A 26,645-nucleotide genomic window follows, 5' to 3' on the forward strand; every position below is an offset into this window, starting at 1 on the left:
CGCGCCGCCCACCCCCACCCCCATCCTTCCAGCACCGGCTCCCTCCCTGGCTCCCATCCCTACCAGTGCTTTCCTCTCGGCCGTGATCCCATGACAGTACTTCCGGACCAGGTTCCTTGTGCACATTTTCCTGAGCAGGTCCGAGGCCTGTGTGGAGAACACACTTCTGTTCTACCCGCCTCACTCAGATCCCGTCTTGGGCTGTGGCCACCAAGACAGAATCTCTGAAAGCAAGTTGAATTCAGTCTGATTTCAAGTACAGCATTAGTACTTTCTTTTAAAGTTTATTTATTTATTTTGGGAGTGAGTGGGCAAGCGTGAGAGGCGGAGAGGGGCAGAGGGAGGGAGAGAGAGAATCCCAAGCGGGCTCCTCGCCGTCAGCACAGAGTGTGACGCGGGGTCTAATCCCACGAACCTGGAGATCAGGACTTGAGCTAAAACTAAGATGTGGATGCGTAACTGATGGAGCCAGCCAGGCGCCCCAATACAGCATTAGTATCTTAAAGTCTGAGAAAGCAACTAATCTTCCAGTCTTACATTACCTTTTCACTGTTGCTAAGCTATTGCTTCTTGAACTTATGAATGTGTTGGAGTCACCTGGGGACCTGGCTAAAAAAAGATGCTAAGAACTGCTCAGTGGACCTGGGCTGGGGCCCAGGATCTTTCACAGGCCTCCACTGTGCTCCAGACACAGGATCCTTGGATCTTCTTTTGAGAAACGCTGCTCTAGGTGACTGTCATTATAAGCCATCGGGAAGGCTACACCAAAGACAACACTATTTGCAAATGCTCTGTGCTAACAAATCTCCATTAGCGTGAGAGTGTGAATTGAGAGGAGAGATATTTCTCATGTGACAGCCTTGCAAACAAGTGCTTCGCTACAGCCTTTCGAGCCAAGGGAGGTGGTGCAGAGATACACAAGCTGAGCCCCTTCACTGCCTGGGTCACTTGCAATAAGAATTTTTGTATCATCCTCACATTTTCTAAAATGCCAGGAGGCCTCAGCCAGCTCTTGTCCAAGACGTTCTTTGGGACATGATACCGAAGATTCAAGATGTAATTCTTCTGCACTAACACGATAAACTCCTCGTTGTCCGGGCAGAGGGGCTTGTTGCGGTCGATGAATCCCTTTATGAACCTAAAGAGGCAAGTGGTTTTTGTTAGTTTTTTGGCTCATTTCTTCACAGAGCCTCAGGCTCTCTCTCCACCTGTTTGCAAAGGAGGCCAAACTGGTACAGATTGTTTTGTTTGCCACTCAGGGCTATGGTTACGTAGCCCACAGGCCGGGTCTGCCCCCAAAGATGGGTTCTATTTCATCCACACTAGTTTTGGTTTTGTTTTGAGCAATTTTGAATGAATTGCTAACAACAGTATTGGGAACTAGTACATGAAAGCCAGGTTTCCAGCTTTTTTTGGGAAGGGGGAGGGGGTCAAGAAGACGTGGCCACACTAAGCTGGCATTTCTCCAAAGCAGCAGTCAGCTGGAGTAGTGACTGCCCCTCTGGAGTGGACTGAGCTCTCCAGTCTCCACCATGCCTTATTACTTAACCCAGCTCATAAAATTCACTTTTACCTGCCTGGTGTTTGAAAGCAGCTGACCTTGTGACTTTTGAACAAAGAGAAACTAAGAGGTGTACTGTTTGGATGTGACCACCGTCCAATTAGGGAACTCAGAAGAAAGCAATGGACTTAGCCGCAGTCCTCACCGTGCCTTATTGTCTCATCCCAGCTCGTGCAACTCGCTTTTACCTGCCTGGCATTGGAAGGCAGCTGACCTTGTGACTTTTGAATTAACAGAAACTGACAAGCATACTGAATCATGGTCACCGTCAAATTAGGAAGGTCAGAGCAAAGCCATGGTGCTAAATTCTTAGGGGCTGACCCCCTGAAGGGAAGATGGGCTTTCTGCACAAAGCCAAAGAACTCAGCCAAGTCTGCAACCACCTTCTGCAGAGAACTCACTTTCTTACGGTCCGCACAGCCCACTTTCTCCTTTTGGCCAGCTTCCGAGCCAGGGCCCCGCGCCAGTGGGCTTCAAGTCTGATGGCTGAAAGAGTTCACTGCCGGCATTAGAAGGCGAGCACAATCACATTTAAATACGGAGCGCTTTTTTCCAGAATCACTCACCCACTCCACTAACATTTGGACACCCTCTACACACTCTGCTGGCCCCCGAGATGGAAAGGTGAGGAGTGTTACCAGTTCTTACGGGGGGTGTGGGGGGCGGTTCAGACAACAGAACCGGGGCGACAGAGGAGCCCCAGGGGTGCTGCGCGAAGCTTCAAGGGAAGCCCCACAATTATGTGAGGGGATCAGAGTTTCCCCGGGCCTTCCTGAGGGTCACATTAGTCTTATTACCACATTCAGTTTGCCTCAACCGGTATGTGTGCTTTAAGTTGTCTCCACTTAAAAATTGAGATACATAAATTGGGACACACAGATCTCTGGTTTGTTTCCCAATGTTTAAATGCTTTGCAGATTTTGTCTAGTTATTCTGATAAAAAAAATACTTCCTTGTTTTCCTCATAGCAGCACCACTTTCTGTTATAAAAATCAACAACTGGAATATCCCAGGTAGCCATCCACAGAACGGCTGAATTTTGGAGTGCTCGTACAGCACAGGGGTCAGCAGACTACAGCCCGCGGGCCACCTGTTTTTGTAAATAAAGGTTTATTGCAAAACAGCTATGCCCGTTTATTTACGTCTTGCCTAAAGTACCTTCCTGCTACGGTGTCAGAGCTGAGTAGCCGTGACCAAGGCCAGGTAGCCCCCAGGTTGGCCTTTAGGAAAGTTTGCCAGAGTGCAATACAGTGCAGTCCAATACAGCTATGACAGCAAATGACCAGACCTACACACAACGACTGGCTTAATGTCAGAAATAAAAACATCCCTAAAAATATAAACAGCATAATCTTAGGAAGTTCCAAATGTGCCAGCCAATAAACCTGCTGTTTAGAGACTCATCCATAGATAGTAAAGCTACAGAGGAAAAAAAGGCAATGAGAAATGAAAAATTTCAAAGAGGGATGGGCGGCGGGGTTGAGAAGGGACCAGAGAGTGACGGGGCAGGTTCCCAGGGTACTCCGGGTGTTAGCATTCTTTCAAAAAATTTCTTCATTAAACATGCACACGGTGTGAGATCAAATAAACCACGTCCATGGGGGGAATACAGGTCACTCCCTTACAGTCTTGGGTCAACAGAATAAAGACGAAACACACCCGAGGTTTCAAGGACGAATAAGGGGAGAAAAGCCACAAAGGGGCCTGGGTTCCAGGCGCAGCTGGGATGAGAGAGACCGCAGAGCCCTGGCGCACTGCAAGCGGGCACGTTTCTGTTTTCTTTCTTACCTGCGTGTCTCTTTCTCACGTATGCTCTCCTTTCTAGGCAGGCTCTGTATGTGGCTTGGATTCTTGCGACTTAAAATGAAACAAAAGTTTTGGTGAAAGGGCTCTGGGTTGTGCACATGCGTGGTGGTGGCGCTTTCCCAAGGGCAGGTCAGAAACAGCCCTGGGGTGTGCAGTGAAGAGCTGACTGGGACCAGTGCAGAGATGGGAGGGGTGGGGGAGGGGGTGGAGTCCACCCTCCCTCCCTCTTTCCTCCCCCCCAACCCAGGTAAAGAAAGGACTCAGTGGTTAGTGCTCCCCACCCCCGTCTGTCTCTTGGGAGCCTGCTGGCCCCTGGTTCCGTGCCAGGCTCTATTGCATCCTCACCCCAACCCTGCAAGGCCAGGTGCCATGTGCATGCCACCTATGGTCGTGCAAGCTCGCGTGGTGGAGACGCTGGTGGGGCCCGTGAGCAGTGCAGGTACTAAGGAGGAGCATGAACCCAGGGATGTAGGGCCACATACACACTCGCCCTTGAGCTGCTCCATCCACCTCCCTTTATGGGGACTGAGTTCATTGAGGGCCCCACAGACAGTGGCGTCCCATCCCTGGGGGCTGGTTAGAAATGCTGAGCCCCCCCACCCCCGCCCCTGCAGCCAGCACCCGCCCACAAACCAGGTCCCGGGATTGGTGCCCACTGCTGTCAGTGTCCAAAAAAAAGTACAGTGGTTACAAGCCCAGGTCCTGAAGGTGGGAAGACCCATGTTCAAACCCCAGCTCTGCCGCCTACAGCAAGTTGCCAACATCTTGGGCCTCAATTCCCCTGAATGTAAAGTGGAGAGAATACGGTTGTGTAGATTAGTTCTAAGAGCACCGCGAGGTCCTGAGGGCAGAGGACTTAAAACGCATCCGGCAAGCACCCAGGTATGCGCAGCAGGGTCTGTCTCTATAGACCAGTTGAGATTTCAAGGGAGAAGCTCCCCTTCCACTGCAGTAGTTTTAAAAATTTTTTGCACCCCCAGCCTCCACCCCAGAACTTTTCTCATTCACTGTTCACACCCCACGCCATGACTGCAGGCTTTTGAGGAGACACCTTCCAGCATCAGATGCTGGTATGAACAAAGTGTTCAGAGCTTCATTTGAGGTTTGGATCCTAAGAACTAGGATGGTAATCCAGCATTTAGGTTTCCGTGCACATCCATGACTGCCCTCCAAACACGCATTAAGGCATAGAAACCCATGTGTTCTCGTTCTGGGTTTCCCCAAGCGTGTGCTTCTTCCATCAGATCAGACACCGCATGTAAGATGTAACCCACGCTAAGCTGGTTCGTGTCACAGTCTATGGAAATTGGGACAGAAAGAAAAATCATACCTAATTGATGTTTACTAAATTCAAAGGCATCTTCAGTAGCAAACAGAGTTCTGGGGAAACGAATGAATATTTTGGTTCTAGAAGAGAAAGAAAAGAATGTTGTCGTGATTAGTTGGCTGGCTCGAACAGTGTCCTCTCACCTGAGCCTCAGAATGTGATCTTGTCTGGAAATAGGGTCTGTGCCAATGTCATCAAGATAGGGACTGAGAGGATACTGGACAGAGGGTAGGGTTCACCCAAATCCAACGTGTGTGTGCGTTGCAGGGACGGAAAAGGACACACAGACACAGGGAAGTTCATGTGAAGGCAGAAGCAGACACTGGAGGGAAGTGGCCACAAGCCAAGGAAGGTCAGGAGCCACCAGAAGCTGGGAGAGGCGAGGGAGGGTCCTCCCAGAGCCCACCGACACCTTGAGAACATTCTTGTGTTGTTTTTTTTTACAAATAGTTTATTGTCAAATTAGTTTCCACATAACACTCAGTGCTCATCCCCACAAGTGTCCTCCTCCATGCCCATCCCCCCTGCCCCCCACTAGAACATTCTTGTGTTGTTTTAAGCCAGCCAGTCTGTGGTCATTTATTATCAGCTTCAGGAAACTACTACATTGATCTGACATGAAGTTAGTTCCCTGGGCTTTGAAGACTCCTATTCCTATAGGAGTCTCAGGTTTTTTGTTTTGTTTTTTGTTTTTTAGATTTTATCTTTTATTTTTATTTTCTTTTTAATTTTTGAGATAGAGACAGCGTGAGCAGGGGAGGGTCAGAGAGAGAGGGAGACACAGACTCTGAAGCAGGCTCCAGGCTCTGAGCTATTCCCCAGCACAGAGCCCGACGCGGGGCTCAAACCCATGAACCGTGAGATCATGACCTGAGCTGAAGTTGGACGCTTAACCGACTGAGCCACCCAGGTGCCCCTAGATTTTATCTTTTTAAAAAATATTTGAGAGAGAGAAAGAGAGCAAGAGCGAGCTCATGCATGTACAAGCTGGGGAGGGGCTGAGAGGGAGAGAGAGGATCTCAAGCAGGCTCCACACTGTCAGTGCAGAGCCTGATGTGAGCTCATGACCTGAGCGGAAATCAAGAGTTGGACTCTTAACCAACTGAGCCCCCAGCACTCCCAAGGGTCTCAGTTTAAAAGAAGATCCCCTCAGGGCGCCTGGGTGGCTCAGTGGGTTAAGCATCCGACTTTGGCTCAGGTCATGATCTCACAATTCATGAGCTCCAGCCCCACGTCAGGCTCTGTGCTAATAGCTCAGAGCCTGGAGCCTGCTTCCAATTCTGTGTCTCCCTCTCTCTCTGCCCCTCCCCCACTCACGCTCTGTCTCTGTTCTCAAAAAATAAATGTGTTATAAAAAATAAAAAAAAAAGATTCCTTCAATCAGCAAAGCTAAATTATCAATATCCATCACTTACTGCCTGTCCTACTCAGCCTGTGAGGGTAACTCACCACCTATGACCTTAGTCTGCCTCCCTCAGCATGTGCTAAGCCCCATCCCCCTAGGGATCTGGCTGAGAGATGTAATTCCTACTTGAAGCAGGTCCTCGGACAGAAGCGTAAGGATGGAGAGGGACCAGGATGGCCACAGAGGGCTATCTATATATGAGTGGGAGATAGGAGTCGGCAGGTGAAGCCCCTGAGTGAATCAAAGGCAGAGATCTCCGGAGCTGGATTCTCTGTGGCCTGGGAATGCCCATCTATACACTTGGGCACTGCTCCCTACTACCAAATTAACCCTGACCAAAATGACTAATAGGACAAACTGAATTCTGCCTCAATGCTTCCAACGTGTACAAAAGTTCTCCGGCTCATGGACAACCCCAGTATAGTAATGTACTCAGTTCTAGAACACCACCTTCTGGGGTGTCTGAGGAGCTTCTGCCTCACAGAAGTCCTAACATCTCCTCTGAGAGGTCCTGTGTGCATTTGAACAATAAAAAGACCAGACAAACTCATTTTGGAGGCAAAGAGTTCAACCCAGCCCCAAGTGAGGCTCAGAACACAGGGTTCCTTTCTAACTTAATCTCTCCCAGTAAGCACTGATACGGCCCTTCCAACCACTTGCAACTTGTGACGTTGTGACTCATAATAAAAAATACGTATTTGGGGACGCCTGGGGGGCTCAGTCAGTTAAGCATCAGCTAAGTGTCCGACTCTTGATCAGAGTCCTGAGATCGAACCCCGAGTTGGGCTCCATGTTGACAGCACGGAGACTGCTTGGGATTCTCTCTCCCCCTTTCTGCCCCTCCCCCTTGTGCATAGTCTTTGAAAATAATAAATAAACATTAAAAAATATATATATTTAGTCTTTGTCTTGTTCCAGGATCACGACTCCCTTGTCATATTTGGACTTTGTTCCTGAAATGGTTTCAAAGTGAGAAAAGTGAAATGGGCGTCTTACTTGTCATTAACAGATCCCTTTTGCCCACACCACACCTGAGTTTATGCTAAGGAAGTGATGTGTGCAAAGCCCTGTGGATAACCTAAGGATGGGAGATGGTTGCCAGGGAAACTGATCTTGAGATGAGAGGCTGAGAACTTTCAGCCCCACCTCCAGTAGGGGAGAAGGGCTGGAGGTTGAACTGATGACCAGTGACTTTATCAGTCGTGCCCAAGTAATGAAGCCTCCACATACTCCCACCCCCCCAAGGAGGTGGTTTGATGTTCTAGATGCCCCCGGAGAGGGCGTGGCAGCTCCAGGCTCCTTCCCCAGACCCCGCCCTGTGCATCTCTTCCACCTGACTGTTCTTGAGTTCTATCTTTTTGTAATAAGCAGGCAATCCAGTAAGTAAAATGTTTTCTTTTTTCTTTCATTTTTATTTTTGAGAGAGAGCACCCATGCACAAGTAGGGGAGGGACAGAGAGAGGGGGACAGAAGTTCTGAAGCAGGCTCTGTGCTGACAGAAGTGAGCCTGATGTGGGGGCTCACACTCATGAACTGCGTGAGATCATGACCTGAGCTGAAGACGGACACTCAAGCAACTGAGCCATGCAGGGGCTTAAGTAAAATGTTTTCGGAGTTTTGTGAGCCACTCTAGCAAATCAATTGAACCCAAAGAGGGGGTCCTGGGAACCTCCAATAGATAGCCAGTCAGTCGTGAGAAGCACAGGTGACCAGCAGGACTTGAAATTGGCATCTGAAGCAGGGTGGGGATGGGGGGGTGGAGGGGTAGACAGGCTTGTGGGGCTGAGTCCTTACCTTGGGCATTGGACACTACCTAGGTAGACAATGTCAGAATTGAGCTGAACTGTGGACACTCAGCTGCTTTCAGAAATGTTGTGAAATGTTATGAGTATGAGCAAAGCATGGAGAGCAAGTACACAGTGTTTTCTTTACAAAGCTGCATTGATGGAGTGGATGGAAGGATCTACTTGTAAATCTACAGAAATTCCTTAAAAAATTCGGCTCCAGACTCTAGATGCATAGGAATCAACGCACATAGCTTTTTAACGGGGATTTCTTGGCCACTTACCTCCCTAACTTGTACTCCTCGGGCGTGTAGCCGATGTACTGGATCAGCCGTGCCACGCCCTCTGCTGGAGGCCCGTGCCAGTGCGGCCAGGTGTCTGGGCACAAGGACTTGTACCTGGGGAGAGGAGAGGCCCTTCCAGAAAGCCTTCTGAGCTCACNCAGCACAATCTAGCGACTCATCAAACCAACTTCCTTGAATTCAATAACATACACTTGGCAAGAAAGATAAAAGGGAGAATCAGTCTCAGTAGGGTGGGTTTGGCCTGTCTTCACAGAACAATGACATCATCCAGACACTCCACCCAAGAAACTCCATTCCAGTCCTAAGTATATACGCAGAGACATGAAAACATACGTCCACACACAAGCTCATGCACGAACGTTCAGTGTCGTTCTCCATTATTGACAAAAGACAGAAGTGACCCAAATGTCTGCTGATGAGTGAATCGATAAACGTGGTCCAGCACGGGAGGAAAAGGTACTGTGCTTGGTGAGTGACGAGGGACTTTTCGAGGGTAATTTTGGACGTAATGCTGATTTAAGAACCTGATGTCAGCATACGACAAACCACCTCCTTTCTACTACATGGTCACTATAGACAGAACCACAGCTGTCTGTAACATAACAAAATAACAGAATGCAGAATTCAAAGCACCTGGGCAGAAACTATATAACTAGAGCCGCTGGACGGGGACCACACTCCCTGGGTTCGGGTCCAGCTCAGGAGCTGGACAAGTCACTTCACCTCCTCACCCTATGCCACATGAACAAAATGAGACCTTCCTTGTGGGACTGTCACAAGACTGAAGTGAGATAATCTGTGGAGAGTACTGGACACAGTCCAAGACTAAAAAAAAAAAAATGCTGGCCACGCTTTTCCTATTATGCCTCTTGCCCTTAATATTGTTATATGGTCCGTACTATTTCAAAATCACATTTTACACTGTTTTTAAAATTTGTTTTAATGTTTATATTTGAGAGAGACACAGTGTGTGAGCAGGGGAGGGGCAGAGAGAGATTGAGGAAGACACAGAATCTGAAGCAGGCTCCGAGGTGTCAGCATAGAGGCTGACGCGGGGCTCGAACTCATGAACTGCGAGATCATGACCTGAGCCGAAGTCAACACTTAACCAACTGAGCCACCCAGGATCCCACATTTTTTGCTGTTAAAAGTGGATTTTCCAGGAACTATACTTTATGAGCAAGTCCATGAAGGGCAAAGGCCTGAATGTTTGCGTCGTCCCCTTATCCTAAGTTTACACGCTGAAATCCTAACCCACAGTGTGATGGCTTTAGGAGGCGGGGGAGGCGATGAGGTCAAGAGAGTGGAGCCTCCAGGAATAGGATAAGTGTCCTAATAAGAGAGGCCCCCAGAGATCTCCCTTGCCCTCTTTCCCCACCGGAGAGAACGGGTCTGCATGCAGCTCAGAAGAGGGTCCTCACTGGAACATGACCTTATTGGTCTCTCGAGCTCAGATTTCCAGCCTCCCAAACTGTGAGAAATAAATTTCTGTTGCTTGTAAACCACCCAGCCTACGGTACTTCGTTATAGCCGCCTGAACGAAGACAGGCATGGAGTGTGCCGTGTTCTTCCCCATCACCACTCTCAGTCTAGCCACATATGCACAAGGGCACAGGGACACGCCCACCCCAGGGAACACAGCACGGCCCCAGGCCCTGCTCCCGCTGGTCCAGGTCACGCCCATCATCAGCACCCATCAAAGCTGCCCAAACATGGGCTAGACAGAAACAATGGGGAATGAGGAGACGCCGCAAATGCCGGCAGAGGAGCGAGAGTAGGAAGTTCCATCCTCTTCACCTGTGGGATACAACTGCTTCCTGATCAAGGGAAGTGAGGCCGGGCAGGTGCGCACATTCGATCATCTTTAGCCCCTCCTCAGGACTACTGGCCTCCAGCCCACCCAGTTCCCACCTCCAGGCTCTCCATCCTGGATCACTGTCCTTCCTGGATACCTTCATGGCTCCCTCCCTCACTCTCAGATACCTTACCTAAAGAGGTAAAGCCTTCTGCCTTTCTACCCTGCCCCTCTTTCCCCTCCCCAGATTCACTCCCCCCTTCAAAGACATATCCCCACCTGACCTCCTATAACCTCATTATAGCTAGTGAGCTCCGCCCACTGGGAAGTAAATCCCCTGACGCAGTGGGGTCTGTCCTGTCCCCTGCAGTTACCAGCACCTAGGACAGCGCTGGTACACGGCAGGTGCTCACTAGTATTTATGGAAAGAGCGCAGGAGCCTCAGACAACAACAAAGTAGAAAAAAAGATGTGTGAAGTGCAAAAAAATGCAGACAAATGGGAACATCAGGCAGAGGACAGATACCATGTTTGCACCTGTAGGAGGATTAGGAGGAACATAACGGAGGACCATGGGGGAGAAGAAGGGGGAAATAGTGGGGGAGAGGGAGGGAGGCAAACCATGAAAGACTCTTGAATGCTGAGAACAAACTGAGGGCAGATGGGTGTGGGGGGGAGGGGGGAGATGGGCACAGAGGAGGGCACTTGTGGGGATGAGCACTGGGTGATACATGGAAACCAACTTGACAATAAACTATTTGTAAAAAAAAAATAAAAAAATGGGGACATCAAGTGCACATGTGTTTGGAGGTTGGGGAGGGCAGCAGCTGCTGATTCTGGCCATCTCCACCACAAGTCAGACTCAGAAAAGACAGATATGTGAAAGTGGCGAATAAAATACAAGTAGCTGATGAGCAAACACAGTGTGCAAAGGAGGCACCTTCCAAAAACAAAAACAAAAAAAGTCAAATAGATAGTCCGGTAGTTCCTCAAACATTGTATTATCATACAACCAAGCAACCTACTCATAGGTATACACCCCCCAAAATAAAAACACATGTCCACATAAAAACGTATGCATGTACGTTCCTAACAGTATTATTCATAATAGCCCCGAGCAGAAACAACCCAAATGCCCATCAACTGATAATGGATAAATAGAATGTGGTCTGTCTGTCCACACAATGGAATATGATTCAGCCCTAAAAAGGAATGAAGTACCAATACAGCAGAGATGAACCTTGAAAACACTATGCAAAGTGACAGTAGCCAGTCACAAAAGGCCACATACTGTATGATTTCATGCATATGAAATGTCCAGAATAGGGAAATCTATAGTGACTGCTTAGAGCTAGAGTGGGGGTGTGGTAAGGAGATAAGAGGGTTACAGCTAAAGGGTATCAGCAGGCATATAAATCATTAACATAACAATAAGGAGATTAGTACTTAATAAATGCCTATAAACAGATATTACTTATCAAGACACGAGGCTCATGGGAGAAAAACAAACATGATCCTTGGTAGAGAAAGATCTGAGATCACTAAATCAGGGGCTAAAAAGAGGAGCCGCTAGAGAACGCTCAAGTTTCAAAGGACAGAATCTTGACGTAAGTTGCAAAAGGCAAGAAATGTGATGAAAAATGTAAGCTCATGTACATGGCTTTTATAAAGCTGAAGCTCAAAAGCAGCTTAGTGTCAGGTTAAAATATGAAATCGCGTATTCACCCATGGAGACCCACAAAAATAACCATTTAATTATGTTTCCCTTGAGAGTGTGAGAATGCGTTGATTTTTTTTTTTTTTTTTTGGTAGCACAGATTCACACAGAAACCCCCACCAATGAAGTACTGATGCACAAGCAATTCGAGTGACGGTGGCGATGGGATTCTATCATTAAATCCTTATAAACTTATGTTCACACTACTACACCTGCTTCTCTCGATAGCCCATGAGGCCCAGAGGGTGGCTCCCAGACTGAAGGCACTAAACTAGCACCTACAATCACCACGGGAAGGGTCTTCCCCAGCGAAGTACAGACTCGAGTGGTGCACTGCCCACTCTGCCCCCTGGTGGCAGGTCTATGCACTAGCCTTGAGCTTCTTGGACACCAAGAAGTTACAGGGTTAAGGTAAGGAAGGGAAGGAGGCAAACTAAATCAGTTTCGTATTCTCCAAAATGTTAGTATTCATCATAGTCAAGGCTCCAGCAATTAAGAACCACACAGAGTTGCCTGGGGGCTGGCCTTTTATTCAGCACCACACCCTGAGAGTCCCCACACGGTAGGTATTTGTACCAGCTTTGGATCAACAAAACAAACTTTACCTTTGCAAGAAATGCTCATATTTCCGCCGGTAAGCAAAGCCAGCCCGTCTCACCCGCAGGTGCTCCATCAGCCCCAGGTACTTGATCTGATGCCTTATGAGCAAGTCGTCAAACTTGCCTTTGGAAACACAGAAGGGAGAGGAAAGGATCCCATGGCTCCGTTTCAACCGAGACAGACCACAGGCTGCAAGCTGATCATCTGTGGGCTGGATCTGGCCACCGACATATTTTGTCAGGTCCTAACTGTGTTGTTTTATTTTCATGGAGAATTTACAGGAAAACATGGATTTCTGGCTTCTCTTTATAAAACCCAGGATATCTGGCCATTCTGGGGAAGGGTCCCACATGGCAGCAACTAGCTGGATGGGAGCAGCGCTGCTCGTTTAGATGGCATGTGCCCTTTGCAGTTTGTCATGGAACCGTCCACTCCCTATTGCCTTACATCCTGTTTCACTCACGGGGTCTTCCTGCCTGCCTTCTGTAAGCCTCTGGCTATACAACTGCGTTGCTGACCATGGCATAGGCGTGGAAGACACCCAAGTCACAGACCATTTGGAAAACTGTTCACTGGCTGGAGACAGGCAACATTACCTCCCCTCCCCTCTGACATCTGCCTGGCTCACCTGAAACCAGCCACACTCTGAGCAATGGTCACGCAGGACCACCAACAAAACCTCTCCCCTCCCCATTCATTTACTTTCTATTATTTAAAAATGAAAATAATTTTTGGAGGACAAAGAGCAAGGCTGTGGTGTTTTGTTTGTTTGTTTGTTTTGTTTTGTCTTTTTAGGATTTTTAACCCACTGCCACCTTGGTTTTCCTCCCAGCCTTATTTCTCTGAGTTCAGTGTTCAGAATGATTCATGACTCACTGGGTTCTTTCCTCTCATTGGGCTTGATGCAACGGATGTATGAAGGTTCCTTAGAGATGAGAATTTCCAGAAGGCTGCTCAGGCTGTTTTTAAACTGAGTCCCCACCTTGAGAGAGGGAGAGAAAAAAAAAAAAAGAAAAAAAGAAAGAGAGAGAGAGAAAGAGAATGAGTTAAGTAGATATTGCAGCTCCAAGTAAACACAGAGAAGATTGGCTAGCCCTTTAGGTCCCAGCTCCCAACAGACTGCCTTACCCATTACCATTTTGCCCACTAAAAGGAGGCTCTGAGTGTCCTGGCCTGAGAATTACAAGCTCAGACTCGTCAAGCAGAGGCCGGACAAACGCCTGTCCAGAAGTCTTCCCTCACTTCACAAATATGTGATGAGTGCCTTGTAAGAGCCGGTATCGCCATTGAGGCCATTACCCCCACTGCCCTCTCACTTCCCTGATACCAAGATTCCTTTATGACACACTGTTTTAAGTTCTTTATTTTTTTAATGATATTTTCCCATACTTTCTTCCACTAGATTATAAGACCTGTGAGAACAGGAACCTTGTCCATTTTATCGCTCAACCCTGTGCCCCCCTACACAGTAGGCACTCAGTGAGTGCAAATAAACACACTGGTTGCTACACTTGGAAAGTATATAGAACGTGTTAGCAACATTTCCAGAAAAAGGAAGGACAGCTTAAAATGTATAGGTAACTGGGGGTAACTGTGCCCTCTGGCTGATTTCTGCTACCTTTCTAATTCTGCAGGAGCATTTTCCTCCCACCTCCCCACTCACCGTTGGTGGCCTTCTCCGGTTTTCTAACTCAGCCGCCAGGAAGCATTCCTTCAGGATGCGGTTCTTGGACCTGCAGAGCACCTGCAAGTAAAAGAAATGAGCTCCACATCCAGTGTTTCAGAAACCACTAAAGGGCCTTCAGGAAAGCTCAGCAAGTGTGCACAAGGTCCCAGAGCCATTTACTTCAGGAGCACTTGAAAAAGGGGGAAAACACAGTCAAACATGGAAGGAAATGTTTAAAGCTTCACTTTTTTGGTATTTTTTAGTTTATTTATTTGTTTTTGAGAGGGGCGGAGCACAAGCAGGGGAGGGGCAGAGAGAGAGGGAGACACAGAACTCGAAGCAGGCTCTAGGCTCTGAGCTGTCAGCACAGAGCCCAAAGAAGGGCTTGAACCCACAAACCGCGAGATCATGATCTGAGCCGAAGTCGAATACTTAACCAACTGAGCCACCCAGGTGCCCTGGAAGGAAATGTTTAAATACTGGATCCACTGCTCTATCTACACGGTGAGGCCAGCTGATTGTTTTCCCTCTGACATGGTGAAGCAATCATTATTGCCCAGTCCAGCTGCTACAGAATGAACTGGCTCTTTAAGAATGATCTCCAAGATACGGTGTTAAGGGAAAAAAGTAAGATTCAGGACCACATGCACAGTATACAATTATCGTGTGAAGAAAAAAGATCAAGAGTGAGATATACACACGTCTTGGTCTGTACCCTCCCTGGAAGGACACACAGACAAATGGCTAGAACAGCTGTCTCTCAGGAGAGAAACATAGTGACATGGCGCCAGCTTTGTTCCCCTGTGCACACATTTTGAAAATAATCTGTATTACTTTAATTAAAAAAATTAACTTGAGGAGCACTTGAGTCGCTCAGTCAGTTGAGCATCCAACTCTTGGTTTCAACCCAGGTCATGATCCCAGGGTTGTGGGCTGAGCCCCATGTTAGGCTGCATGCTGAGTGTGGAGCCTGCTTGGGATTCATTCTCTCTCTCTCTCTCTCTCTCCCCTCACCCCCAACCCTGTCCCTCTGCATGCACGTGCTTTTGCTCAAAAAAAAATTAATTAATTAAAAGATTCTCTCCCTGGGGGCACCTGAGTGGCTCAATCAGTTAAGCGTCAGTCTCTTGATTTTGGCTCAGGTCATGATCTCACAGTTTGTGAGTTCGAGCCCTGTGTCAGGCTCTGCACTGATAGTGTGGAGCCTGCCTGGGATTCTCCCTCTCTCCCTTTCTCTCTGCTCATCCCCCATTCATGCTCTTTCTGTCTCTCTCAAAATAAATAAATAAACTTAAAAAAAAGTCCCCCTCAATCATATTTCCTTATTTTCTTCATAGCATTACTCACTGATGGATAACTTACCATGTACAGTTGACCTTTGAATGATATGGATTTGAATCATTGGATCCACTTACATGTAGATTTTTTTTACAGTCACAGTATTGTAAATGTATTTCAAGATTTTCCTTTTTTTAGGGGCACCTGGGTGGCTTAGTCGGTTAAGTGTCCGACTTTCGCTTAGGTCATGATCTCGCGGTTCGTGGGTTCGAGCCCTGCGTCGGGCTCTGTGCTGACTGCCAGCTCAGAGCCTGGAGCCTGTTTCAGTCTGTGACTCCCTCTCTTTCTGACCCTCCCCTGCTCACGCTGTCTCTCTCTCTCTCCCCTAGAAATAAATAAAACATTAAAAAAAAGATTTTCCTTTTTTAAAAATATAATTTACTGTCAAGTTGGCTAACATACAGTGTGTACAGCGTGCTCTTGGTTTTGGGAGTAGATTCCTGTGATTCATCACTTACATACAACACCCAGTGCTCATCCCAACAAGTGCCCTCCTCAGTGCCCATCACGCATTTTCCCCACCCCTTGCCTCCCCCCCATCAACCCTCAGTTTGCTCTCTGTATCTAGGAGTCTCTTTAAGATTTTCTTACTAACATTGTTTCTCTAGCTTACCTCATTATAAGAATACAGCATATGTAATACATATAACATACAACATATGTGTTAATTGACTGTTTACGTGTCAGAAAGGTTTCTAAGGTCAATACTAGGCTGTTAATAGTTAAGTTGTGGGGAGTCAAAAGTTATATGTGGATTTTAAAAAATTATTTATTTTTGAGAAACAGAGAGCATGGCAGAGGCAGAGAGAGAGGGAGAGAGAATCCCAAGCAGGCGCCTCACAGTCAGCACAGAGCCCGATGTGAGGCTCGAACTCATGAACTATGAGTCATGACCTGAGCCGAAGTCAGATGCTTAACCAGCTGAGCCACCCAGGCTCCCCAGTTATATGTGGATGCTTGACGGCATGGAGGATTGGCGGATCATGTTCAAGGGTCAATGTGTGTATTTATCCTCGGCCACTCCCCACCCCCACGGTAAGCCTCACGAGAACAAGGACCATCCAGAGCGGGTTCAGAATTTGGCACACAGCAGGGGCAACATACACACTTGGATAGGCACGTTGGATCAGGGGCACATCGTACGAGGATCTTGAATATCTATCTGTTCTGGCGAGGACATGCTGAAGTTCTACCATAAGGTACTGAAGAGAAAAATCCAGAGGGCCAAATCTAGCCCCAAATCCGTGTAATGGGTGATATCGAATAACCATGAGAAACACACATAGTTGAAGTTCACACTTACTTCTTTCAGATGTCTGTAGAGGAGGTCATTGTTTTTTTCCAAGAAACCTGTAAGACGTTGAAAAATTTTGAATCAGTGGCTTTGCCTAAAAATGCATTTCCAGGGGTGCCTGGGTGGCTCAGTCGGTTAAGCGTCCGACTTCAGCTCAGGTCATGATCTCACGGTTCGTGGGTTCGAGCCCCGCGTCGGGCTCTGTGCTGACAGCTAGCTCACAGCCTGGAGCCTGCTTCGGATTCTGTGTCTCCCTCTCTCTGACCCTCCCCTGCTCACGCTGTCTCTCTCCCTCAGAAATAAACATTAAAAAAATTTTTTAAAAAATGCATTTCCATCCCTGGCAATTGCAAATGAAAACCCTGAAAATAATCTCCTAAGGATCAGGTCAGAGTTTCCCAGCCTTGGCACTACTGACATTTGGGGCTGAAAACACTTTGTTGTGGGGTCTTGGAAACCACAGCATGTTTCACAGCAGCCTTGACTTCTACCCACAAGATGTCAGTTCCCCAGTTGCAAATACCAAATTTGTCTCTAGACATTGCCAGATGTTCCCGGAAGCGTCATCTGGTCCCTGGTTGAGAATGTAGTCCTCAGGGGCACCTGGTGGCTCAGCTGGTTAAGCATCCGACTGCGGCTCAGGTCATGATCTCACGGTTTGTGGGTTCAAGCCCCACGTTGGGCTCTGTGCTGAAGAATAGCTCAGAGCCTGGAGCCTGTTTCGGATTCTGTGTTTCCCTCTCTCTCTGACCCTCCCCTGCTCATGCTATCTCTCTCTCTCTCTCAAAAATAAATAAAACATTAAAAAAGATTAAAAGAAAAAAGAGAATGATGTCCTCAGAATTGAATTCATGGCATACACACTATACTCTAAACTCTCACTTTGCTATCACACGAATGTAGAGACTTTACGTGAAGTATTGTATATATGCCCTTGCCCCGTAGCAAAGAACTACGTACAAAAGGAATAACATCAGAATGGTGAAGGGGTACTGAATGTCAGGAGTGGCCAGGTGAAGCCAGGTGAGAAAAGCATCCCCACCACTTAGGAAAGCCAAACTGAAGCCCCGGGACTAGAAGGACCCGACTATATCTTCCTACCAAGGGAAACTCGCCATTTCCAATGTTAAAACTTGGCTTATAAGTGCTCGCTGAAAACCTAATCAGTTAGTCATAATTACGTTAGTAACTAAATGACATTATAAAATCAAAACCAACTAAAAAAAGGCATGTACCAAAGGCATCAACCTTTTAAGAGTCAACCTTTTAAGAAGACTTTTTGGAGTTATCAAGACTAACATTCTTTTTGTGGTAAAACAGGCATAACATCTAGCATTTTAGCTATTTTTACATGCTCGGCGGCATTAAGTACAGCCACACCACCATCCGTCTCCAAAGCACTTCATCTTCCCAACTGAAACTCTGACCCCATGAAGTGCTAACTCCCCCCCCTCCCCCCCGCCAAGTCCCTGGGAACCTTTCTGTTTCTAGGAATTTGCTCACTCTCCGCACCTTATCATGGGAATGGTGCAGGGTTTCATGTTTTTGTAACTGGCTTATTTCACTTAGCATAATGTTTTCTTTCTAAACATTTTAAAAACATGTTTATTGTTGAGAGAGAGAAAATGAGAACAAACAAGCAGGTGAGGGGCAGACAGGGAGGGAGACAGAGGATTTGAAGTGGGCTGCACGCTGAGAGCAGAGAACCCGACTCAGGGCTTGAACCCATGAACCATGAGATCATGACCTGAGCCAAAGTTGGACACGCCACTGACTGAGCCACTCAGGCGCCCCCAAACTAATTTCTGATAGAACTTTTAACTCAGCAATGCCACTTCTGGGGATTTATGCTATGTGTATAACATGCACAGATTGGCCAAGCAGAATATGCAAGGATGTCAACTACGGCAGAGTTTATAGGAAACAATGCTGGAAACAAGCTGTGTCCATCAAACACAGGACACAGCCCTAGAGGGAGTGCCTGGAGCATCTCAGAAGAAATGGGGTGCAATCTGTTGGCTGCTCCGGAGAGTGGATGTGAGCGTCGAGGCAAAAGGTGGGGGTCTGAATCCCGGCTCTGCCCCTTACTAGCTGAGTGACCTTGAGCAAGTTACTTGACTTCTCTGAGCTCAATTGCCTCTTAGATTAAAAGGGGATAATAACAATAAAAGTTTTCTGTGAGGTTTAAATGAACAACAGAGGTGAAGCACTGGGACAGTGTCTGGCCTATAGTAAGTAGTGAGCGTTAATTGGAATCCAAATGATCTTGGGCTCCTGGGTGGCTCAGTGGGTTGAGTGTCTGACTTCAGCTCAGGTCATGATCTTGAGATTCATGGGTTTGACCCCACATTGGGCTCTCTCCTGTCAGCATTAACCCTGCTTCAGATCCTCTGTCCACTCCCTCCCACCCCCCACCCCCACCCCTTCCCTGCTCACGCTATTTCTCTGAAAAATAAACAAACATTCAGGGCACCTGGGTGCATCTGACTTCGGCTCAGTTCATGATCTCATGAGTTCAAGTCCCACATTGGGTGAGCTCGAGCCCTGATTCAGGTGAACCCTGATTCTCTCTTTCTCTCTCTGCCCCTAGCTCTCTCCACCACCCCACCACTCTCTCTCTCTCTCTCTCAAATAAATAAATAAATAAATAAACATTTAAAACAAAAGCAAAAAACAATTTTTTTCATTTTCATTAAATGAAAACAAAAAAGCAAAAGAGAGAACACAAAATAATCTGTGTTACTTAAATGTGTGTGGGTATGTGTTATTCAAATGTGTGTGCATATATGTGTTATTTATGTGTATGTGTGCCCCACGTATTTAAGTATATGGCAAAGATATTTCTATTTTCCTGAGAGCAATTACAAGAAACTGTTGGTTCCTGTGGTTACAGAGAAACTAGGAGTAAAGGGAACTTTTTGTTTCCTTTATTGGACTTTTCCATACCGTTAGGAACTTCTTGTGTGACATGTATGTTATCGACTGATGAAAAGCAATCAATTACCCACACAGAGAGAGTCATCCCATTTGAAATGTTTTCTGTTTTTATACCACTCTGAATTCAAGGAAAAAAAATATATAACATTACTTTTGAAATATTCTTTGAGAACCTTATTTATAAGTGAAAATAATTTAGGGGTGCCTGCTTGCTCAGTCAATGGAGCATGTGGCTCTTGATCTCAGGGTTGGGAGTTCAAGCCCCATGTTGGGTGTGGTGCCTACTTTAAAAAAGATCTGTAAAAAACAAAAAAGAAGTGAAAATAATTTAGAACCTAAAGGAGAAATGACAAAAGAAAATGTTCATAGGAGCATTATTAGTAAGAGCTCAAAAGTGTGAACAACCCAAATGATGAATGGATAAACAAAATGGGGTGTATCCATAGAATGGAATGTTATTTGGCAATGAAAGTAATAACATGGATGAACCTTGAAAACGTGCTGCTAAGGGAAAGAAGCCGGACACAGAAGACCACATGTTGTGTGATTCCATTTAGATGAAAAACCCAGAAGAGGCAAATTTGCGGAGACAGAAAATAGATTAGCTCACAGCTGTGGGGGATGGGGCTGGGAAACGAGGGAGTGGTTGCTAATGCAAACAGGGTTTCTTTTTGGGGTGAAGTGTTCTTTTTTTGTTAAATATTTATTTTGAGCGAGCGAGAGAGAGAGAGAGCGTGAGAGAGAAAGGGAGAGAACAAGCACGCTAGCAGAGGAGGGGCAGAGAGAAAGAGGGAGAATCCCAAGCAGGCTCTGCACAATCAGTGTGGAGGCTGACCTGGGGCTCGAACCCACAAACCGTGAGATCATGATCAGGGCTGAAGCCAAGCATTGACCACTTAACTAACTGAGTCACGCCAGGTGCCCTGGGGGTGAAGTGTTCACCAGGGTGAAATGGTGATGGGTGCGTAACTATAAAGTGAACCAAGTAAAAACTACTGGATGGTGCACTTTAAATGGGTGAAATAAGTGGCATGACCTGCATGACCGTGACCTACGCCCCCAGACACTCACCTTTGGTGCAGTATGTGACCTCTCCTGCATAGTGGAAGAGCCGGAACTCCATCCAGCCAATCCTCTTTCGGCCCTTCGGCCCCGCCAGCTTCCGGCTGCAACAAGACAGAAAAAGACACAGACCGAACCTTCCTAGTTTGCTGTAACAAAACGCACCAGCATATAAAGCGAAGAGCAAAAGGGAAGTCTTGACAAGTCATTTAGGAACGTGACAATCGGCTGGAGGCCCGCCCTGGAAACAAACACACATGCTAGCCTTGCTCCCTAGCTCATCTGCATACAGACTGAGGTCTCTCTAAAATCAGATCTTTCTCTGTGCAGAAAAGGGGACCCCCTTGCATGGCTGGTGGGAACCCAAACTGGTGCAGCCACTGTGGGAAACAGTAGGGAGATTCCTCCAAACGTTAAAGTAGAACTACTCTTTGATCTAGCAATTGCACTACTAGAATACAATACCAAAGAATATAAAACACTAAGTTGAAAGGATATATCCAGGGGCGCCTGGGTGGCTCAGTCGGTTAAGCGTCCGACTTCAGCTCAGGTCATGATCTCACGGTTCGTGGGTTTGAGCCCCATATTGGGCTCTGTGCTGACAGCCAGCTCAGAGCCTGAAGACTGTTTTGGATTCTGTGTCTCCCTCTCTCTCTGACCCTCCCCTGTTCACACTGTCTCTCTCAGAAATAAATAAAAACATTAAAAAATTTTTTTAAAAGATAGTGAAAGGATATATCCACCCCTATGTCTATTACAGCATTATTTATAATAGCCAAATTATGGAAGCAGCTCAAGTGTCCATTGAATGATGAATAGATTAAGAGAATGTGGTATATATACACAATGGAATATTACCCAGCCACGAAAAAGGATGACATCTTGCCATTTGCAATGACATGGATGGATCTAGATCATATAATGCTAAGCAGTCAGTCAGAGAAAGACAAGTACCATGCAGTTTCATTCATGTATGGAATTTAAGAAACAAATGAATAAAGGGGGGAAAAAGAGACAAACCAAGAAACAAACTCTAAACTATAAAGAACAAACTGATGGCTACCAGAAAGGACTGGGGTGGGGACATGGGGGAAATGGGTGATGGGGACTGAGGACTGTACTTGTGATGAGCACCGGACATTGTATGGAAGTGTTGAATCACTATACTGTACACCTGAAACTCACATAACACTGTATGTTAACTAACTGGAATTGAAATAAAAACTTAACAATAAAATGTGACCCTTCCCCTGAGAACTGAGGAACTAAAAACCACATGTGAGCCACACTGATTTGTACAATGAAAGAACTCCTACTTTTTCCAGGTGATGAATAAGAAACAATTTTACTACATTTTTGTGATGTTAAGTGACTAAAAGAGTCATAAAACATCATTTTACAGATTCTGGGGATTCCTAATTTTTTATAACCTTTCTTGAAATGTATATGCATATATACTGATGACGCAGATATGCTAAGTGTACAGTTCAGAGAATTTTGGCACCATGAACATCAGGTAACGGGCACCCAGATCAGAAACAGAACATTACGGTTCCCTGAGAACCACCCCACCCCCACCTTGAGCCCTTTCCACTTCTTTTATACTTTATAGAAATGCAATTGTATAGTGTGTACCTTTTTGTGTCTGATTCCTCTCTTTAATTAAAAAATGTTTAATTCTGAGAGAGAGCATGAATGGGGGACAAGCAGACAGAGGGAGAGAGGATATGGAGCAGGCTCTGTGCTGACAGCGAGGGCCCAATGCGAGGGTCGAACTCACGCACCGTGAGATCAAGACCTGAGCTCAAGCTGGATGCTTAACTGAGCCACCCGGGTGTCCCTGTGTCTGATTCCTCTTGCTGGCATGTTCTGTGACTTATCTGCATCACTGCACATAGTTACAGATTGTTTATTCTCGTCACTATGAATTATTCCATTTGTGAATGTAACGCAATGCAATTTTCCATTTTTTTTTTGCAGATTTAAAAAAAATTTAAGTTTATTTATTTTGAGACAGAGGATGCAAGTAGGGGAGGGTCAGAGAGAGAGAGACAGAGAGAAAGAGGGAGAATCCTAAGCAGGCTCTGCACTGTCAGCGCAGAGCCCGATGTGGGGTTTGAACTCATGGACCGTGAGAGAGTGGCCTGAGCTGAAGCAGGATGTTTAACTGACTCTGAGCCACCTAGGTGTCCCTCAGTTTTCCATTTTTGACTCATTTCCTTATTCTTGCAATATTCTGCAAAAGCTCTGATAAAGCTACTACCATTTACCTGGCCTTTGCCACGGCCACAAATTGACTTATGGAGTCACTTACAATGCTACACACCAGGTATACTGATTGGCCACATGTCTTATAAGTGGCCAAGCTGCGATTCAAAACCAGGGTTTTAGGATTCCAGAGCATGAGAGATTAGATTCTTTACTCTTTGCCTCAAAGACTAAGTTAAATTTCTAGTCGATTTTCTGGGATGATATAAACACTCCTTCTCTGCATTGCGTGGTAGTGTTGGAGCACACATGAACGTGAAGATTTGCCGGGTTGTACACTTCAGATCCACACATAGCCCTGTGTGTATTTTATATCTGATATCTAACTTTAAAAAAAAAAGATAATTTCTGGGTTTCCTGGGTGGCCTAGTCCATTAAGTGTCTGATTCCTGATTTCAGTTCCTGACATGATTCTCATTGTTTGGGAGGTAGAGCCCCATGTTGGATTCTGTGCTGACTGCACTAAGCCTGGGTGGCTCTCTCCCTCTCTCCCTGTCCCTCCCCTGCTTGCATGCTCTCCCTCAAAATAAACATTTTTTAAAAATAAAAAGAAGACTATTTCAAAAAGACTATTTCATGCATGTGACCCTATCCACAATGTAACGATCATAAAGATACAAAATCTTAGGGGCGCCTGGGTGGCTCAGTCAGTTAAGTGTCTGACTTCAGCTCAGGTCATGATCTCATATTTTGTGAGTTCAGGCCCCTTGTTGGGCTCTGTGCTGACAGCTCAGAGCCTAGAGCCAGTTTCAGATTCTGTGTCTCCCTGTGTCTCTCTCTGCCCCTGTCCTGCTTGCGCTCAAGTCTCTCTTGCTCTCAAAAATAAATAAACATTAAAAAAAATACAAAATCTTAGAACATTCTACCTGGAATTTGAGTTTAATTTCTACTAACAAAAGGTACACACATCGAGGAGTTGATGTATCATTATGGTGCATCACGTTTCTGGATAGAAAGTACCTTTACTCTTGGGGTCCACTGCCCACACACCCAAGAAAGTGGATAAATGATGAGCTTCCCCAACCAATGGCTTGTCAAGCGAGATACATACGTTTGGAAGTGTGCATGCTTGCCTAATTTCTCTTCCAATTTCTCCAGGAAACTCAAGTCTGTAGCAGGACCAGGACGGATACATTCTTCATCCTTCCAGAGAAAAAGAGAAGCCTTGATCCACAGCATCTTACACCACCGATTCCAAGTTTACATGCCTTCGCCAGCTGTGGCAGAATATACTGGACTAAAATGCCGTCGCCTCAACACAAGTTCAGGTGAACCTTGGGGGTGGGAGGGCAGTGATCCCTCACGTGTGCTTAGCTTCTCAGAGGGATTGGAAATTCCATGAAAAGTCACCTCTCCCACCCTTCCGACTGCCATGTTTCCAAAGGCTTCCCAAGGACGCTCTGCAGCTCCCATGGCCAGCTTACTTGAACACGCCACCTTGTTTTGTCTTAACCGGACACTCTTGACCAAGACCATATCCCCTCTGACTAGGAGCAGAATCTTCGTGGAAAGAAAGCTATAAAGCCCCGGGCAGCTAACTTCTCACATTTCTCCAGCTGTGTCTTTCTACTTCTTATTTCAGGTCCTTCACATCGGTAACATTTAAGAGACCATCTTTAAAATCAACCCTTCAGCTTTTATTAAAACGACAAGAAAAAACCAGGGTTAAGGCTGGTGAGACAACTCTTCTGAAGGAGCATGTCTATCCTTTCAGATTCCATTTATGGAAAACCAGATAGAAACAAGTATTTATTACAAAAAAATATTTAAAAACACTAGTCTAGCCATCCACGTGAGTATCGAGTGCACAGAGAAGAGCTCACACTAGTCTGTGCTTCCTGGAACTTGCTTCCCCAGATGTCCACACGGCCCTTCCCAGACCACCTTGGCTACAATCGAATCGTCCTCCCCAGCACATCGCATCTTTTGAGCTTTTTTCTTCATCGTACAACCTATTTATTCTGCCCATGAACCTGTTTGTGGTGCTAGAATTTAAAGCCTCACAAATGTAGTGGTTTTGACCTGTTTTGCCCACTACTGTGCCCCAAAGCACAGGGCACAATCGTTGGCACCAAGTAAGCATTTGGTAAATATTTGTTGAATGGATAGAGTCTGAATGCTGACCACATACCAGCATAATTCTAAGCCTTGTGCATCTACAATCTCAACCTGTCCTTACAGTTCCTCGAGATAAATGCTACAATCACTGTGTCCATCTAAAGACCAGGAGATTGGAGCTCAGAGAGGGTATGACATGCACCCAAGTTTACATAGCTAGCAAGCAATGGGACTGGTGTCTGAATCTGGGTCGTGCTCATGTTCCTGGCAACCAGTTACCCTCCGTTCCCTGCTGTACTTTAGAACCTTGTTCACACAACAGTTCGATGGGGGAGGGCAGCAGGCAGGCAGGAGAGAGACCAGTCATTTTCATTATAAGGGAAAAGATCCCAAAGGCAAAGAGACACTTTCTCATTCACTTTAGATTTTTACAAAGTGATGTTTGGGGGCGCCGGGGGAGCTCAGTCAGTTAGGTGTCCGACTTCGGCTCAGGTCATGGTCTCGCGGTTCGTGGGTTCGAGCTCTGCGTTAGGCTCTGTGCTGACAGCTCTGAGCCCGGAGCTGCTGTGGATTCTGCGTCTCCTCTCTCTCTCTGCCCCTTCCCTGCTCCCTCTCTGTCTCTCTCAAAAATAAATAAACATTTAAAAAAAATAGTGATGTTTGAACTGGAACAATTGGGCATAGATGTTCTCAGAAGTTCTGACAGGTCAAGATAAAGTCACAGGTGCACCCCAAGGAGTCTCAACTCTGGATCAATGCACATTCTTTGTAAAACCTCCCTTTGTAGTTTCTGGCTTTCGCTCATGCTAAGCAACCCATTTTAAGCCTGGGGGAAAAATTCTGCATGGTGGCGACACCGTAGGAATGGACTCCAAGTCAACATTAATTTTCTCACCAGGATGGAAATTATCCCCTTGTGTGTCTCTTCCACCAAATCGCAGATGATCTTGTTGTTGAAATACTGAATTGGCTCCCACTAAAATGACAGAGAGAAAACAATTCTCCACAGGGGATTTAGGTGAAAATAGATCTCTTCTAAATTGATTTTTCCAACATTATTTTTCCAAAATCTGATTTTTTAATCTCTAACATTAAAAAACAAAAAGAAACTTTCTGAATGTCCAAGTAATTTCCCAGGAAAAAAGCTGGGCGGGAGTGAAAAATAATTCTTAGTACTAAGGAGGACAAAATTCTCCAGGGAAACATTATTTCTCAAGCAGATCTCTTTTGCTAGATTAAGAAATCAAATGAGGAGGGAACATTAAGACGTTTACCTCTATACCTTCCATTTCATATTCCGCCTGTTCCGCCTTAAGAGTTCTCTCAATTAACAGCTGCTGGAGTTTCTCATTGCAGTAATTGATGCAGAACTGTTCAAAACTAGAGAAGCCAAAAATTTAAATAACTAAAGCTACACGAGTAGACCAATTAAAAAATTGTATTTACTCAAAAAAATTTTTTAATGTTCATTTTTGAAAGAGAGACAGAGACAGCGTGAGTAGGGGGGTGCAGAGAGAGCAGGAGATAGAATCCCAAGCAGGCTCTGTGCTGTCAGCATGGAGCCCAATGCAGGGCTTACTCACGAAACTGTGAGATCATGATCTGGACCGAAATCAATAGTTGACGCTTAACTGGCTGAGCCACGCAGGCATCCCTGCATTTAGTTATTTTTTTAAAAATTTTTTAATGTTTTATTTATTTCTAGGAGAGAGAGACAGCGTGA

General features: G+C 46.1%; 1 protein-coding gene across 1 annotated transcript in view; it reads right to left on the minus strand.

Annotated features, from left to right (window-relative positions):
• MYO1H (myosin IH) overlaps positions 1 to 26,645 on the minus strand; it is a 46,643-nt gene that overhangs the window by 5,382 nt on the left and 14,616 nt on the right. Inside the window, exons 11-24 of the mRNA XM_077766038.1 lie at positions 26,197 to 26,302; positions 25,818 to 25,898; positions 23,916 to 24,007; positions 20,606 to 20,700; positions 16,607 to 16,653; positions 13,963 to 14,043; positions 13,176 to 13,281; positions 12,305 to 12,422; positions 8,168 to 8,281; positions 4,698 to 4,774; positions 3,350 to 3,418; positions 1,963 to 2,047; positions 979 to 1,138; positions 64 to 147 (exon numbers count right to left, since the gene is read on the minus strand). Of these exons, the coding sequence (XP_077622164.1) occupies positions 64 to 147; positions 979 to 1,138; positions 1,963 to 2,047; positions 3,350 to 3,418; positions 4,698 to 4,774; positions 8,168 to 8,281; positions 12,305 to 12,422; positions 13,176 to 13,281; positions 13,963 to 14,043; positions 16,607 to 16,653; positions 20,606 to 20,700; positions 23,916 to 24,007; positions 25,818 to 25,898; positions 26,197 to 26,302 (1,315 nt within the window). The remainder of the gene's footprint in view (positions 1 to 63; positions 148 to 978; positions 1,139 to 1,962; positions 2,048 to 3,349; positions 3,419 to 4,697; positions 4,775 to 8,167; positions 8,282 to 12,304; positions 12,423 to 13,175; positions 13,282 to 13,962; positions 14,044 to 16,606; positions 16,654 to 20,605; positions 20,701 to 23,915; positions 24,008 to 25,817; positions 25,899 to 26,196; positions 26,303 to 26,645) is intronic.

This window comes from Crocuta crocuta, unplaced genomic scaffold (genome assembly GCF_008692635.1).
Source record: "Crocuta crocuta isolate KB4526 unplaced genomic scaffold, BGI_CrCroc_1.0 scaffold339, whole genome shotgun sequence".
Classification (NCBI taxonomy): Eukaryota; Metazoa; Chordata; class Mammalia; order Carnivora; family Hyaenidae; genus Crocuta; species Crocuta crocuta.